General features: G+C 35.1%; 1 protein-coding gene across 1 annotated transcript; it reads left to right on the top strand.

Moving 5' to 3' along the window:
- Positions 1-5,780: 5,780 nt before the first annotated feature.
- LOC137235057 (uncharacterized) lies at positions 5,781-10,887 on the top strand. Its single transcript, XM_067758282.1, has 5 exons — positions 5,781-5,991; positions 9,623-9,738; positions 9,791-10,190; positions 10,251-10,656; positions 10,725-10,887. The coding sequence occupies exons 1-5, from the start codon at positions 5,781-5,783 to the stop codon at positions 10,885-10,887; spliced, it is 1,296 nt and encodes a 431-aa protein (XP_067614383.1).
- The last annotated feature ends 3,485 nt before the right edge of the window (positions 10,888-14,372 follow it).

Below are 14,372 nucleotides of genomic sequence, written 5' to 3'. Positions count from 1 at the left end.
AATTAATGGCCAAAGCGTTGATGTTTTTGTCGACTTGGGAGTTACAATGAATTGTAAACTTAGTTTCAACCCTCATTAATGCCACAGTCAATAAAGCCAGAGGAGTTTTAGCATTTGTGAAAAGATGGGCAAAAGAGTTTAGTGATCCTTACGTTACAAAAACCCTTTTTACATCATTGGTGAGGCCGATATTAGAATATGGATCGATAATTTGGAATCCACGTTATCAAGTTCATGTGTATATACTAGAATCAATTCAAAAACAGTTTTTACTTTTCGCCTTGAGAAATCTTCAATGGGACTCTCCGTATAATCTTCCTCCTCACAGTAATCGATTAAAACTAATAAATCTTCCTACACTTGCAAGTCGTAGAGAAATGCTAGGTGTACTCTTTATGGCTAGACTTTTAAATGGATCGATTTCAAGCCCATTTCTTTTGAACGAAGTAAACTTGAATGTTTCATACCGAGTTTCAAGGCATTATAAGCCTATAATTCTTAAACAATGCAGAAGCAATTTCCAACAACACGAACCTTTTCTATGTTTGTTTGAAGATTATAACTCTCACTCGAGAATAAGTGATGTTTCGGACTCGCTCTTAGCCATAAAAAAGATGGTTCTATCTTCTCTTAATAATTAAAAAAGTATATTTATACTTTTAGTCTATTGTATTTTGTGAATCTATATTTCTCAGCTGATGAGTTTCTCTGTAGCTAAGCGGTTTTAGATCTCGGCGCTTAAAAAGCCACTGTCTCTCAAAGATTCGGTAACAAAAAAATTATAAATAACACATAAATAAGAATTAGGATACAAAAAAAAAAAAAAAAAACAAAAAAAAATAAAAAAATAGTATGTACGAATTAAAAAACAGGGCGAAAATCCTCCTTAATCCTCTTTTCAGATTCTAATATTTGTTTCGCAACCTGTTCTAATATCTGTTTCGCTACTAATTCGTTATGTTTAGCGAGCCGTTGATCGATGATGCGGATCATGTTTGCATTTGAGTCGCTAATACGTGGAGTTTTTGCATCACCATCATTGCACATAGCATCACCACGACGTTTTCCAGCACCAGACGACATTTTGGGCGTTTTAGTTTTAAATTTTAGTTTTTTAGTTGAATGAGAGGTGGCCGCACGATCTTTGTAGGAGATGTTTAGTTTTCAGGCAGATGTCGCTACTGTTAGTTGTCCAGGACACAACTCAAGATCAATGTTATCTGACAACAGATGGCGCTGAACAAAAGAACTCAGATGATGATTCTCTTAGTTGTTGTTGCTATATCGAGACATCTGTTTTGCCAACACAAGAACAAAAAGCAGGAGCACCTTTAAAAACTTACTGGTTTTTACAAAAATACATCCGCCGGAACAAATTTTTAATGATAAAAGTTGTTAAATGCACTTTAGCTTCTGAAATTAGCTTTATTTATATTAAATTGGCTATTAAGTGTTTAATTTTAAAAACAAAATCTTATAAAGGGCGCAAAAAACTTTCCTTTAGTCACCAGGGTTGCCAACACTTTTTAGTTCTCATCTTAGCTGATGCGCCCAAAGACCGTGATAACCTCGAGCTTTCTCAAACAGTTGACAGGAGAACAACGTTGTTTTTCGCTGGAAGCATCAGAAGTCGCAGAGAAGGATCGTGTGTTTAAGTCTGCCGCGTGAAGCTTCTTCCTCCTAATACTGGTTTGCTGTACCGAAGGGTTTTCGCGGCAAAACCATTAAAATGCGTTCGGCTAAATTTTACCGCATCTCGGACCCATGCCAAGGGCTCACTCGCTAGTATTTTTGCGTCGACCACTGCTGCTAAGCGCTTGAAATTCTTTATTGCTTCAGGTGATGAGGAAGAGCTCTCTTAATTCTTCTGATTCGTAGCCTTCTCCACTTTTCATTTCCAATACGATTCCCCGGCCGTTCCAACGGAACTGACTGATTTTCTTCTAATTTTTCTCCCAGAGTCAAAGTTCTTGATCACCGAAATTCGCCGCTTTCCATATAGATAGAACGGCGTAGAATGGATGCCCGTCAGTTCTCAGACACATGGTCGGGCGCTATGGAGTTTGGCTAAGCTATCACACCATCGGCAAGGTGCCTACCCTAGTGAACATCTTGAATAAGCTAGAAGTTATTATATATAAAAAAAATTATGTTTCCATAAATTTAAATCAACTTTATGATACAACTTTCCAAACATTTTATAACATGTCTACAAATGTGGACTACCGAATGAGAGATGGTGTTTTTTAAGTAGGGCCAGTAGGAGTCAGGAAAATATCAGTTCGAATAATTTTTTGCACTTAGTCAACTTATAAAAAAAATTAGGAAGCTACTTAAAACTTCGGGCCCTGGTTTTTTCGACCTTTTTATTTTATTTGACTTTCATCCAGGTTTTCTACAAATGTAGATTACCGGGGTTATAAAGGCTAAATAAGTATTGAGTTGTCACAGAATTATATCCTATTTTGATATAATATTTTATATATAAAAAGTGGGAGTCATTTAACACCTATTACATATGCCCATTTTTAGCAGTAGTTTATGTCGTGGCCAGAAGAGAAAAATACCGTTCTAAAATCCAGCACCACCGGACTCAATTCAAGTTTTTCATGTTCTTACTTTTTGTTCTTGAAAAACGAACGACCAGTTCATAAAACAACAACCTTGTGCTCGAACTGACACCACTTTCTTGAAAAAAAGAACAAATGTTTTATTAGTGAGAACAATGTTCCTAAATTAAATACAATGTTCTTAAATTAAGTTAAAGAAATAAGAAACGGTAGAATTCGCGTGCACCACAATGTTAAAAACCCCATTTGTCACAAGGTATCAAGCACTCGTAGGGGCCCAGCGGGTATGATGTTACGGTTGCGATCGCGTGGCACGAATTCGATCACCGTCGACCCCTAAAATTAGTTTAGAAGAATTTTTTTTATACTCAGTTGAGCAGAGCTCACAGAGTATATTAACTTTGATTGGATAACGTTTGGTTGTACAGGTATAAAGGAATCGAGATAGATATAGACTTCCATATATCAAAATATCAGTATCGAAAAAAAATTTCATTGAGCCATGTCCGTCCGTCCGTCCGTTAACACGATAATTTGAGTACAATTTGAGGTATATTGATGAAATTTTGTATGTAAGTTCCTGGGCACTCATCTCAGATCGCTATTTAAAATGAACGATATCGGACATAACCACGCCCACTTTTTCGATATCGAAAATTTCGAAAAATTGAAAAAGTGCGATAATTCATTACCAAATACGAATAAATCGATGAAACTTGGTAGGTGAGTTGAACTTATGACGCAGAATAGAAAACTAGAAAAATTTTGGACAATGGGCGTGGCTCCGCCCACTTTTAAAAGAAGGTAATTTAGACGTTTTGCAAGCTGTAATTTGGCAGTCGTTGAAGATACCATGATGAAATTTGCAGGAACGTTACTCTTATTACTATATGTATGCTTAATAAAAATTAGCAAAAAATTTTTTTTTAAAGTCAAATTTTAAAAGAAAAGTTAATATTATAATAGCACCTTAAGCCAATCAATTTCACCACATCAAATATTCAAAACACAACCATGCGTCAAGCATCAGCTGATGAACAATAATACAACGCTGTACAAAAAATGTCCAGATAGAGAATTTTGCAAGACACGAGACGGGGCAGTTATATCTTTTGCCCAAAGTACTTATTAAATTAATAAAACATTAAATCTTAAATGTATAAAACAAATAAGTGTTTTTATTGAGTGCTTTATTAATAACCCTACTTGGGATCGGCTGGGCTTTACACATGAAGCAGCTACCAGTGAGTTACGTAAATACGCCCTTTCCGCAGCCACTCATACATACTACGAGCCAGCGTGCTCCTGAGTCAAGACAAGATGGCAGATCTGTAAACCCGGAATTCACACGTGGGAATCCAGTTTTGGAAACCAATATCTATACAGAACACAAGTTGGGTAATAATTCCGGTGATTTATTATATACATACAATATAGTTTACATGGCGAACGTGACGTGCGGGCCAGCCGCTAGTAAAATAACCTCATTTTTTGAATCGGGCCATCCATGTGTGGGCACAGAAAAACACCATTTTATACCTATTTACGCACAATAACCTCAAATTTTTTTTTGACTGCGGCGAGGGAGTACCTAAAAATAACCTAAATTTTTTCTGACTGCGGCGCGGGAGCACCCAACATAACCTCAAATTTTTTATAATCACATTTCTCAATTTTTATGACTTCATTAGTTTACATGTGTTTAAGCCTACAATATAGTTAGCCACATCTATTCGAACATACTACACTTGTTTTGCTTGCATGTGTATAATTATTTTTACACATGTATATTTTCTTCTGCATGTGAACTTTACAGGCTATGTATGTTACAAGTGAATTAAAGTGAACCCAAAGTGTGATTTTTGTAAACGGTATTTCCTTAAACTCTTGACGTGTTCTTAAACCAATTTTTCAAATAGTCCTTTGCAAATATTTCTCTTTTAAAATTTTCGGGCATTTTGACCTATTTTACGTACATATGGTAAAATGTGGATTTTTATATAACGGTGGTTTGTGAAAAACCAATTAAATTTTTATATAATGGTGGTTTGTGAAAAACCAATTAAATTTTTATAAACGGTGGTTTGTTAAAAACCAATTTACATTTTTTATATACATGCGGTGGTTCCGTGAAAAACCAAATTGAGATTTTCATATAAAGCGGTGCGTCCGTGAATACCAAATTTGTGAAATTTTTACCAATTCATACCTATATACTTTTTTGACATTTTGAATTCAAATAGATTTCGTTTATAAATTTTCTATACAAGTATACTGAATTTCCAATTAATTCTTCCAATAAAGTGTTAAATATTTCCGTAGAGACTATTCACCAGCAAATCATTTCACTTTTTCAAAATTTTTCTTTAACAGTTCAGCTTCAAATATAAATTCAGACATTCAAATAAGTACTTTATTAATTTCATAGTTTGAACTGAATTATTTTTGCTATTCTGATAACTACACATGTACCTTAGAAATGGTAAGCAAGTGCAAAAAAATTCAAACTCAGAATCCGATTCCGATAATTCAGACTCAAGCTACGAAAGTTTAGCTTCATCCTCGAACGAAGAAGTCACAAACCAGGAAAATAGATTTTCTTTGCCAACAGATTTTCCAGACTTCGAAAATTCTTCCATTAAAAATTCAACTTCTAATTTAGATTCAAATCTTAACGATTCAAATAGTCTAAAACTAACTTCAACTTCTTTTACTTTAAAATCAGATCTTAACGATCCAAATAGTACAAACGTGGCCTCGCCTTCTGCTAATTCAGCTCCAGATCTTAACGATCAAATCATGGCAAAACCAGAGGAAAAGAGAATTTTTATTAACACATGTGCTAATTCTACTAGAGAAAACTACAGTGGTGGTCCTCTTGCACTTGATTCTTTTATAGACAAAATTGCATTACTTGAACAAATCGCTACTGAAGATTTAACTGATACTTTTATAGCGTTCTTAAAATCAAAATTAGAGGGTAAAGCCCGTGAAGCAATACCAACACAATTAACTTCAGTCAATGAAATTAAAACAGCTCTACGTAATAGGATCAAACCAGACAACTCGAAAGTTGTAGCAGGGAGAATTGCAGCGTTGCACGTCAGCAATAACAATTACACATATTTTGCAAAAAAAGTTGAAGATTTAGCTGACTCACTTGAGCGGTCTCTTATTATTGAAGGGATCACTCAAGCGAAAGCTCATGAAATGGCAGTCGAACAAACGGGTAACGTGTGTCATCTAAATGCAAAATCAAATTTAGTAAAAACAATTTTAGCCTCAACAGCATTTACTGATCCGAAAGACGTAGTAGCAAAATTAATTGTAGAACAAAACAACGAAGTAACTGAATGTCAGGTCCTAGCTTTTCGATCACGTGGTAGCAGTACATTCAGAAATTCACGTGATAGTTATCGAGGTTTTTACCCAAACCGCGGCTATACTGGTTATAGAAACAATAATTCATTTGCATACAACAGCAACAATAAAGGCAATAATAATCAAAGATATAGGAATTATAACGGAAATAGATACCAGAATAACAACAATAATAATACGCGTCGAAACACAAATTCCAATTCAAGCACAATTAATAGTAACAATAGAAGCAACAATTCAAGATCGTCAAACGGTAGAGGTCGAAACGCAAAAAACGTTCGCGCTTTAAACGCCAGCGCCTCTCAGGAGCGAACACTGGGGGAGGACGAACTAGCCATCTATTGTTTAAATTTAAATTACTCTGATTTCATTGAATTACAACTTAACGAGTCACAAAAATTTTGTTCTTTCTTGGTAGACACTCAAGCAGACACTTCTTTAATAAAAATATCATGCCTAAACAGTAATATTTCATTAAATACAAACGACATTATTAACATTACCGGTGTCACTTCTAATACAGTTTCTACTTTAGGTAAAATTACAGCAAATTTAAATTTTTCTAACTTTTCTATTAAACATACTTTACATGTAGTAAATGAAGACTTTAATATTCCATCCGATGGCATATTAGGTAAAGATTTTCTGAAAATTAACAAATGCATTATTAATTATGAAAGAAACAGTATTTCCTTTTGGGTAGGTAATGAAAAAGTTGCGATACCAATCCTACACGGAACAGAAGGCGACAGTTGTATCATTCCTCCAAGATGCGAAATATTCAGACTTTTTGATTTAGGAGATTCACCCGAGCCACTTTTCGTGGACTCGCGGGAAATTGAAAAAGGTGTTTTCACAGCTAGGTGCATTGTTAATTCCAGTAACCCAATAATAAAAGTCATAAATACCACTGATGATATAAAGTATGTAAAAAGAAACAGTATTCGGACAGAAAAACTTTCAAACTACAATGTTTATACAATTAACAAGACAGAAACAGAAGACAAACGTACGAAAAAGCTAATATCGATTTTAAAAAATCAAATATCTCAACATTCTCCAGGTAAATTGATTGACCTTTGCATAGATTATGCCGACATTTTCGCTCTTGACACGGAAAAAATGACTTCAAACAAGTTCTACGAGCAAAAATTAAGATTGACCGACAACGAGCCGGTATATATTAAAAACTATAGATTGCCATACTCTCAACGCGAAGAAATAAATCTCCAAGTAAATAAATTGTTAGACAACGATTTGATTGAACCCAGTTATTCGAAATACAATAGTCCTTTGATTGTAGTCCCAAAGAAAGATACTAATGGTCAAAAAGCTTATCGTATGTGCGTAGATTTTCGCGCAGTAAACAAAAAACTCATTGCTGATAAATTCCCACTAGCTATAGTTGACGATATTTTAGACAATCTCGGTAGAGCAAAGTATTTTTCCACTTAAGATCTTTTTTCAGGATTTCATCAAATCCCCTTGCATCCTGACTCTCGTGACATTACGTCTTTCAGCACTGACCGTCGCGCATTCAGACGGAAAGTGCTTCCATTCGGTTTAAATATAGCACCAAATTCATTCTCACGAATGATGACAATAGCTTTTTCGGGTATACAACCCAAAGTCGCATTTTTATACGTCGACGATATTATCGTCATAGGTTGCAGTGAAGCACACCATATTAAAAATCTTTAAAAAGTTTTCGATACCTGTAGGTCTTTCAATCTCAAACTTAACCCAAATTAATACAACTTTTTACGACCAGAAGTTACATTTTCAGGTCACAAATGTTCAGCCAAAGGTTTGTTGCCAGACGACTCCAAAATAAACGCTGTTAAAAAGTATACAAAAACGACTGATAAAGACGCGGTACGACGATTCGTCGCGTTTGCAAACTATTACAGACGGTTTATACCTAATTTTGCGTCCCTGGCAGCGCCTCTAAACCGATTAAGCAGAAAAAGAGTTGAATTCGTATGGGATGTAGGGTCGAAAGAGCATTTTTATCTTTGAAAGCAGCATTACTTTCACCAAAATTACTTCAATATCCAGATTTTACAAAACAATTCATTATTACAGTTGACGCTTCCACAACTGGATGTGGCGCTATTTTAAGTCAAGAACAGCAAGGTAGTGACTTACCAATTTGTTTCGCTTCTAAAGCATTTAATAAAGCAGAACAGAGAAAACCCCATTATAGAGTTAGAACGTTTAGCTATTTACTTTGCAATCAAGCAATTTCGACCATACGTTTATGGCACCCATTTTATTGTAAAGTCAGATCATAGACCTCTGGTATACTTATTCAAAATGAAAGACCCATCTTCAAAATTTTCGAGAATAAGACTGGAACTATCTGAATATAACTTTACCATTGTATATATAAAAGGTAAATCAAACGTTTGTGCTGATGCACTATCGCGTATAACAATCGATGAGATTAAAGAAGCTAACAAACAAATTTTGGCAGTACAGACAAGGTCAATGACAAAACAGGCAAACGACAAAAATTTACATAGGAAAACAGACAATAACGACGAAAAACAAATTACTTTACATGTCTACGACAAATTTTCATTTAATTTTTAAAAAAAGATTCCACGAATAAGATCTGAAATTACGTACAATCAAAATAATAAAACAACAAATTTAAAAATTTTTGCGCATATTAAACATAAGAAACTCGAGCTACTTAGCTTTGAGCTTGTTAACGAAATAAGGACTTTAGAGAAATTACTTTCGAGGCTTGAATCAGAAGCCGGCAACACAAAATTAAGCGAATTGAATGGCCTAAAAACGATAATTTGTTCGAACATTATACTATTACAAATTTCAAAAATATTGGAAATAAAATTTTAAAAAACTTTAGAAAGTATACTAACAGATCCAGTAGAGACGATAACAGACGAAGACACAAAACTAAAACTTATGAGAATTTACCATAATGATCCCCTTTCTGGTGGACATTGCGGAATGAAAAAACTGTACGCAAAATTACGAACCAAATTTTATCGGAAATATATGACTCGTGATATATCGAAATATATTAAAAGTTGTAATGATTGTCTTTTAAACAAAGTTAAAACAAAAACCAAAGAAAAGCTAGTGTTAACACCAACACCTTGCAAACCATTTGAAATAGTAGTCATTGATACAATAGGACCGTTGCCAGAATCAAAATATGGTAACAGGCTCGCAGTTACCATAATTTGCTATTTAACGAAATACTTAGTAACAGTAGCGGTTCCGGATAAAAGTGCGAAAACCATAGCTTCTGCGGTATTCGAGTCATTTATTTTAACATATGGACCAATGAATTCTATCAAATCTGATCTAGGCACGGAATGTAAAAATGAAATGTTTTCAGAGCTGACAAAACTTTTAAACGTCAAACACGATTTTTCCACAGCGTATCATCATGATACGTTATATGCTGTTTCCACCAATCCCAAACACTGTGTTTGCCAGTTTTGGGTTTGAAATAGGTTTCAACTGTTTCCACTGCGTGTTTGAGGTAAATTGTGTTCAAACTGTCATTCGCTTGATTGTTTATTTTGTTGTGAAGTTTGAAGTTGAAAAAATTATATTAATTACAATAAAATTAAAAATGGTTCATAAAATTCAATTTATTATGATGATTGTGTCATTATTTTTTAAAATAATAGACAGCGAAGTGACAATGAACTATTTAAAACGAAAAGTTCTTTATAACAAAATACTATTGTCTATAGCTGCATGTTTCAACGAAATTATAATACGCTCGCAAAGTGTATGTAGTTTGGTATGTTAGCAACTTCAGTATACAATTTTTAGGTTTAATAAATAAATTTCAGGAACATTCAAGTACCTTTTGGGAGGTGGACTGCCAGAAGAACGGCCCAAAGTTTTTTAAGGAAAACTTTAGAATGACACTATCCAGCTTCGACAAGTTGTGCATTCGCCTTCAAAAAATTAAGAAGAACAACACAAATTATAGAAATGCGATTCCTTTAGAGAAGCGTGTTGCAATTGCTTTATATGCACTTGGATCTTCCAGTGAATATAGATCGATTGCAAATTTGTTTGGAGTAGGCAAATCTACTGTTTGCAAAATTTTAATAGAGTTTTACAATGAAGTCTGGGCGTGCATTGCGCCGGAATATTTCAAAAGCTTCCCCCTCACAAGGACTGGGATAGAGCAAGGAGTAGCAGACTTCAATGCAATGGGTTATCCACAATGTATTGGAGCTATAGGTAAGCAAATTAATAATAACACGGAAAACAGTTTAAACCACAATTCGTTATCTAACACAGATGGTTGTCACATAGAGATACACCCTAAAAAAGAAGAACCTGTCGACTACTACAATTATAAGGGTTGGTATTCCGTAGTGCTTTTGGCTTTGGTGGACGCAAAATATCGATTCATGTACATCCACTGTGGTAGCCCGGGAAGATGTAATGACTCAAGTATATTTGAGCGGTCGTCTCTCAAGCGGGAGCTGCAGGAATGTGCAATTCTCGACGAAATTAGCTGGTATCATGGGCGCACAAAAATACCAGTGCATATTATAAGCGACTCCGCATTCCGACTCTCGCAATATGTCATGAAGCCATACCCGTACAACATCGAAAACTCGGCTGGACAGAAATTGTTTAATTATAGGTTATCCAAGTGTCGACGAGTCGTTGAAAATGCTTTCGGCCATTACAAAGCCAGGTGAATATATGTACATAATAAAAACGGAAATCGTTTTCAGTCCTAATACAAATTTCTTTATATTTTAGGTTTAGGAGAATTGGAGAAGGTATTGATAATCATATCAAAAATGCAAATGTCGTAATTTCTGCAGCATGCCGTTTACACAATTTTTTGATCGACGAGAAGGACCCTGTCCTAGAAAATTGGCTTGTAGAGAGATGCCAGGCGCAGCCCTCAAGGTCACAATAATTTAAATGACAGATCAGAATGGGAGGTTATAAGGAACGGATTAATGGAATATTTCGGTAAGTTTGCTTGTACAATTTATCCACTTGCGTGTGTTCCTTTGCTGAAATGCACAGTATCATTAATTTATTTAGAGAGGTCCTTAAATCAATCACCTCATTAGGGAACCATTTCTGTGCTGATGATGTGGGCAAGTTGAGGTCAGCTGTGACACTCTTGTGTAAACCCTGAAAGCAACTCGACAGCTTTCTCTGGGCTTTGGCGTTAATGTTGCTTCGGTCGTTGTTTTGCTCAAAAATGTATATGTCTTTAGGTAGACAGATTTAGACTATGAGCCAACAGGCAGGTGAAAAGCATCGACTCACCCTATTCCTGCTCCCTTACAACAATAATGACCTGTGGCTGAACCCAAATCGCTCTCATTACGCCGTTCTTGGTGTCACTTGATCTATAGGAATCGTTTTGGGTGTCATTTCATCCCTATTTAGCTCGCCACATATTAGCAAAAAATATTCTCAAGTAAGCTAGCATAGAATATGTATGAATGCGCCATAGGCTATATGCATACACACATACACATTCTGGGCTTACCTATGGATGTGGGACGCACCGTTGTGACGAGCTACGTAACCACCAACGCCGGTTGCTTGCTCGGTCACTAACCGCAGGTTAAGTTTAAACAAACTAACTACAAAAATCGTCAAAATAAAGTATATACAAAGATATGTTTACATATATCCGGACTGGAACTGGACATTCCCAAAAAATTTCGGCTGATTTAAACTATCTGTTCGCATGAACTCTTTAAACCAGTTTGGTGTCGACAGAAGTTAGGTTTTTCTACATTTTGGTATATTTAATATATTTGTACATAAGTGTGAAGGTGCCAAAATTCATATAAATTTTAATTCTATATATAGTGTTGTTCAAAACAAAAGCAACAATTCATATACATTTTAAGGCAATACATAGTGTTGTTCAAAATAAAAGCAACAAATTCAATGCAAATATGTAACTGACTATATTTTTTATGATAAACAATTGGCATAAACGATTGTTTTTAAATATAAAACAGCCATTGGCAGGTAAATTATTTTTAAAACATTTAATAACTTAAAACAGTTATATTCAAGCACAACAAAAAAAACACATTTTGACTAGCATGGAAGAGTGCCAAACTAGAGCAACAAACCCAACGAACCTTCCTATTTGAGAAGGGGAATACATCTTGAAGCCCAAGGTTAATTGCTTTTGAGTAGCGATCTCAGCTGTCAGTCCCCATTGATGTTTCATAACTGGCTATAATTGTTTGTTGCATGGGAAGCTTTAATTGAGTACAGTTCGGCTTAATAGCCCATGGAGGGTCTCGAGGGGACTCAAGGCGTTTTATTGAGAAAATTAAAGCTTCCCATGCAACAAACAATTATAGCCAGTTATGAAACATCAATGGGGACTGACAGCTGAGATCGCTACTCAAAACCAATCAACCTTGGGCTTCAAGATGTATTCCCCTTCTCAAATAGGAAGGTTCGTTGGGTTTGTTGCTCTAGTTTGGCACTCTTCCATGCTAGGCAAAATGTATTTTTTTTTTGTTGTGCTTGAATATAACTGTTTTAAGTTAGTAAATGTTTTAAAAATAATTTACCTAATATTTAAAAACAATCGTTTATGCCAATTGATTATCATAAAAAATATAGCCAGTTATATGTTTGCATTGAATTTGTTTTTCCGAACACTGTATTTAAGTGAACAGCGTTTTTAAATTAGTTCCGCTCCAAGAAGCTAACGACGCTTTGCGACAGCATCTCGATTGCAGCCACCTTCTTTTTCTCAATTTCAATTAGATCAGCAGTCAATTTATTGTTTTCTGCAATAGCTGTTTTGATAGTTTCGTTCAACTCGCTAATTTTTTTCATTACAGGTGTGGAGGCTTCGCTGAGATCTGGAGACGATGGTTCGTGAGACGAAGTGGACAAACCGGCTGTGGATGCCGATGTAACCGACTCGGGTCTGGCTATTAATTAGAAAAAATTTTTATTAATTTATATATATAAAAGTGAAAATATGTGTTTTATATATACATCGCAATTGTTTCAAAAATACAAAATCAGAACTCCTGAACATTTTTATATTTGTCACTTCTAATAAGTGTGCACTCAACCATCGATATGAAAAAAGCTTAGCGTTACCCTTGGAAAGGTATTTCAAAAACATACATGCCGAAGTTGTTGATTACACTGAAACTTATCTGTTTTCAAAAATAAAACTATAAACTAACAAATTTAAATACCTTTCGAACGGTACCAAGATCTTTTAAATTGGTGGAGCCATTCCGAAATAATAACAGCTTAAAGTACCTATCACACTCATTTTTCAAATATTTCGATTTCCGCCCTCTATCTCGAAAAAAATTCGAGATATGAAAAAGTGTTAAATACAAAATTTGCAGAGAATTTAACTCTCTACATTACTGATAATATAAATAATAACTAGCGCAAAACTTCTAGAAATCGAGATATTTACAAAAAAAGGAGAAAGAATAGATTTTTGTGAGCTTTGACCCCTCAATTTAAAACTTGCGGGCATCCAATTATTGTCGAATTTTGAGAATAGTTTCAGGATGCCATAATGCAAGTTTTCAGGCGATAATATTGTGGGTATCTCACATTCGGAGGTGAACGCCCCATAATGACTGGCCTATTAGAGATTTTTGGCGATCGTTTTAGCGACAGCTACTACAAGAAGGAACCGGCGTGGCGTGGTGGTATCGTGCTCCGCCTACCACACCAAAGGTCCTGGGTTCAATCCCCGGGCAAAGCAATATCAAAAATTAAGAGTTTTTTCAATTTTAAAAAATTTTTCTAGCGGGGTCGCCCCTCGGCAGTGGTCTGGCACACAATCAGAGTGTATTTCTGCCATGAAAAGCTTCTCAGTGAAAATTTATCTGCCTAGCAGATGCCGTTCGGAGACGTAAGACAGGCGCACAAAAATTCAATACTGCGTTCATTGCCGTCACCACCGATAAGTATGTACATCACACACGTAATAATTATGACAAGACTTTAATTTGTCAGCAGACTGTTAAAACCCGTTCAAAAATATAGAAAGAGATTTGTTTAACCCCAGTAAATCAAACAGCGTTTACGAAAAATATTATTTCTGGGAAGAGATATTTTTAAAGCATTTTACAAATATTAATGACAATATCTGTCTCGATTAATAAAGTTACCTCGTATACTGTCCATAACAACAGCTTCAACATTGTTAATTCGGTCGTTTCTTATAATGCGATGAACACGTTCGTAGTGCTTCCAAGAAGCAGGAGAACAGCCTGTTCCTTGGCCTCCTTTGCATTTGCTGAAAAAATTTTCCACATAACACTCAAATTAATGGTTATGTGCAAATATGGATAATGTTCTAGGACCGTGGCCGAGCCCAAAAAAAAAAAATAGCTAAACATTTTTTTTTATTAAAAATCCGAAAGTGGT

Source organism: Eurosta solidaginis, chromosome X, assembly GCF_040869045.1.
Source record: "Eurosta solidaginis isolate ZX-2024a chromosome X, ASM4086904v1, whole genome shotgun sequence".
Taxonomy (NCBI): domain Eukaryota; kingdom Metazoa; phylum Arthropoda; class Insecta; order Diptera; family Tephritidae; genus Eurosta; species Eurosta solidaginis.
The sequence above is the reverse complement of the archived record's forward strand: the minus strand, read 5'-3'. Positions and strand labels throughout refer to the sequence as shown.

What these genes read in the sequence shown, in the direction of transcription:
- LOC137235057 (XM_067758282.1), top strand. Translation starts at nt 5,781, where the DNA reads ATGGCAGTCGAACAAACGGGTAACGTGTGTCATCTAAATGCAAAATCA. An exon ending in TTCACGTGATAGTTATCGAG is followed by an intron (nt 5,992 to 9,622) that starts GTTTTTACCCAA and finishes TTAAAATAATAG; the next exon opens with ACAGCGAAGTGACAATGAAC. An exon ending in TTCGGCCATTACAAAGCCAG is followed by an intron (nt 10,657 to 10,724) that starts GTGAATATATGT and finishes TTTATATTTTAG; the next exon opens with GTTTAGGAGAATTGGAGAAG.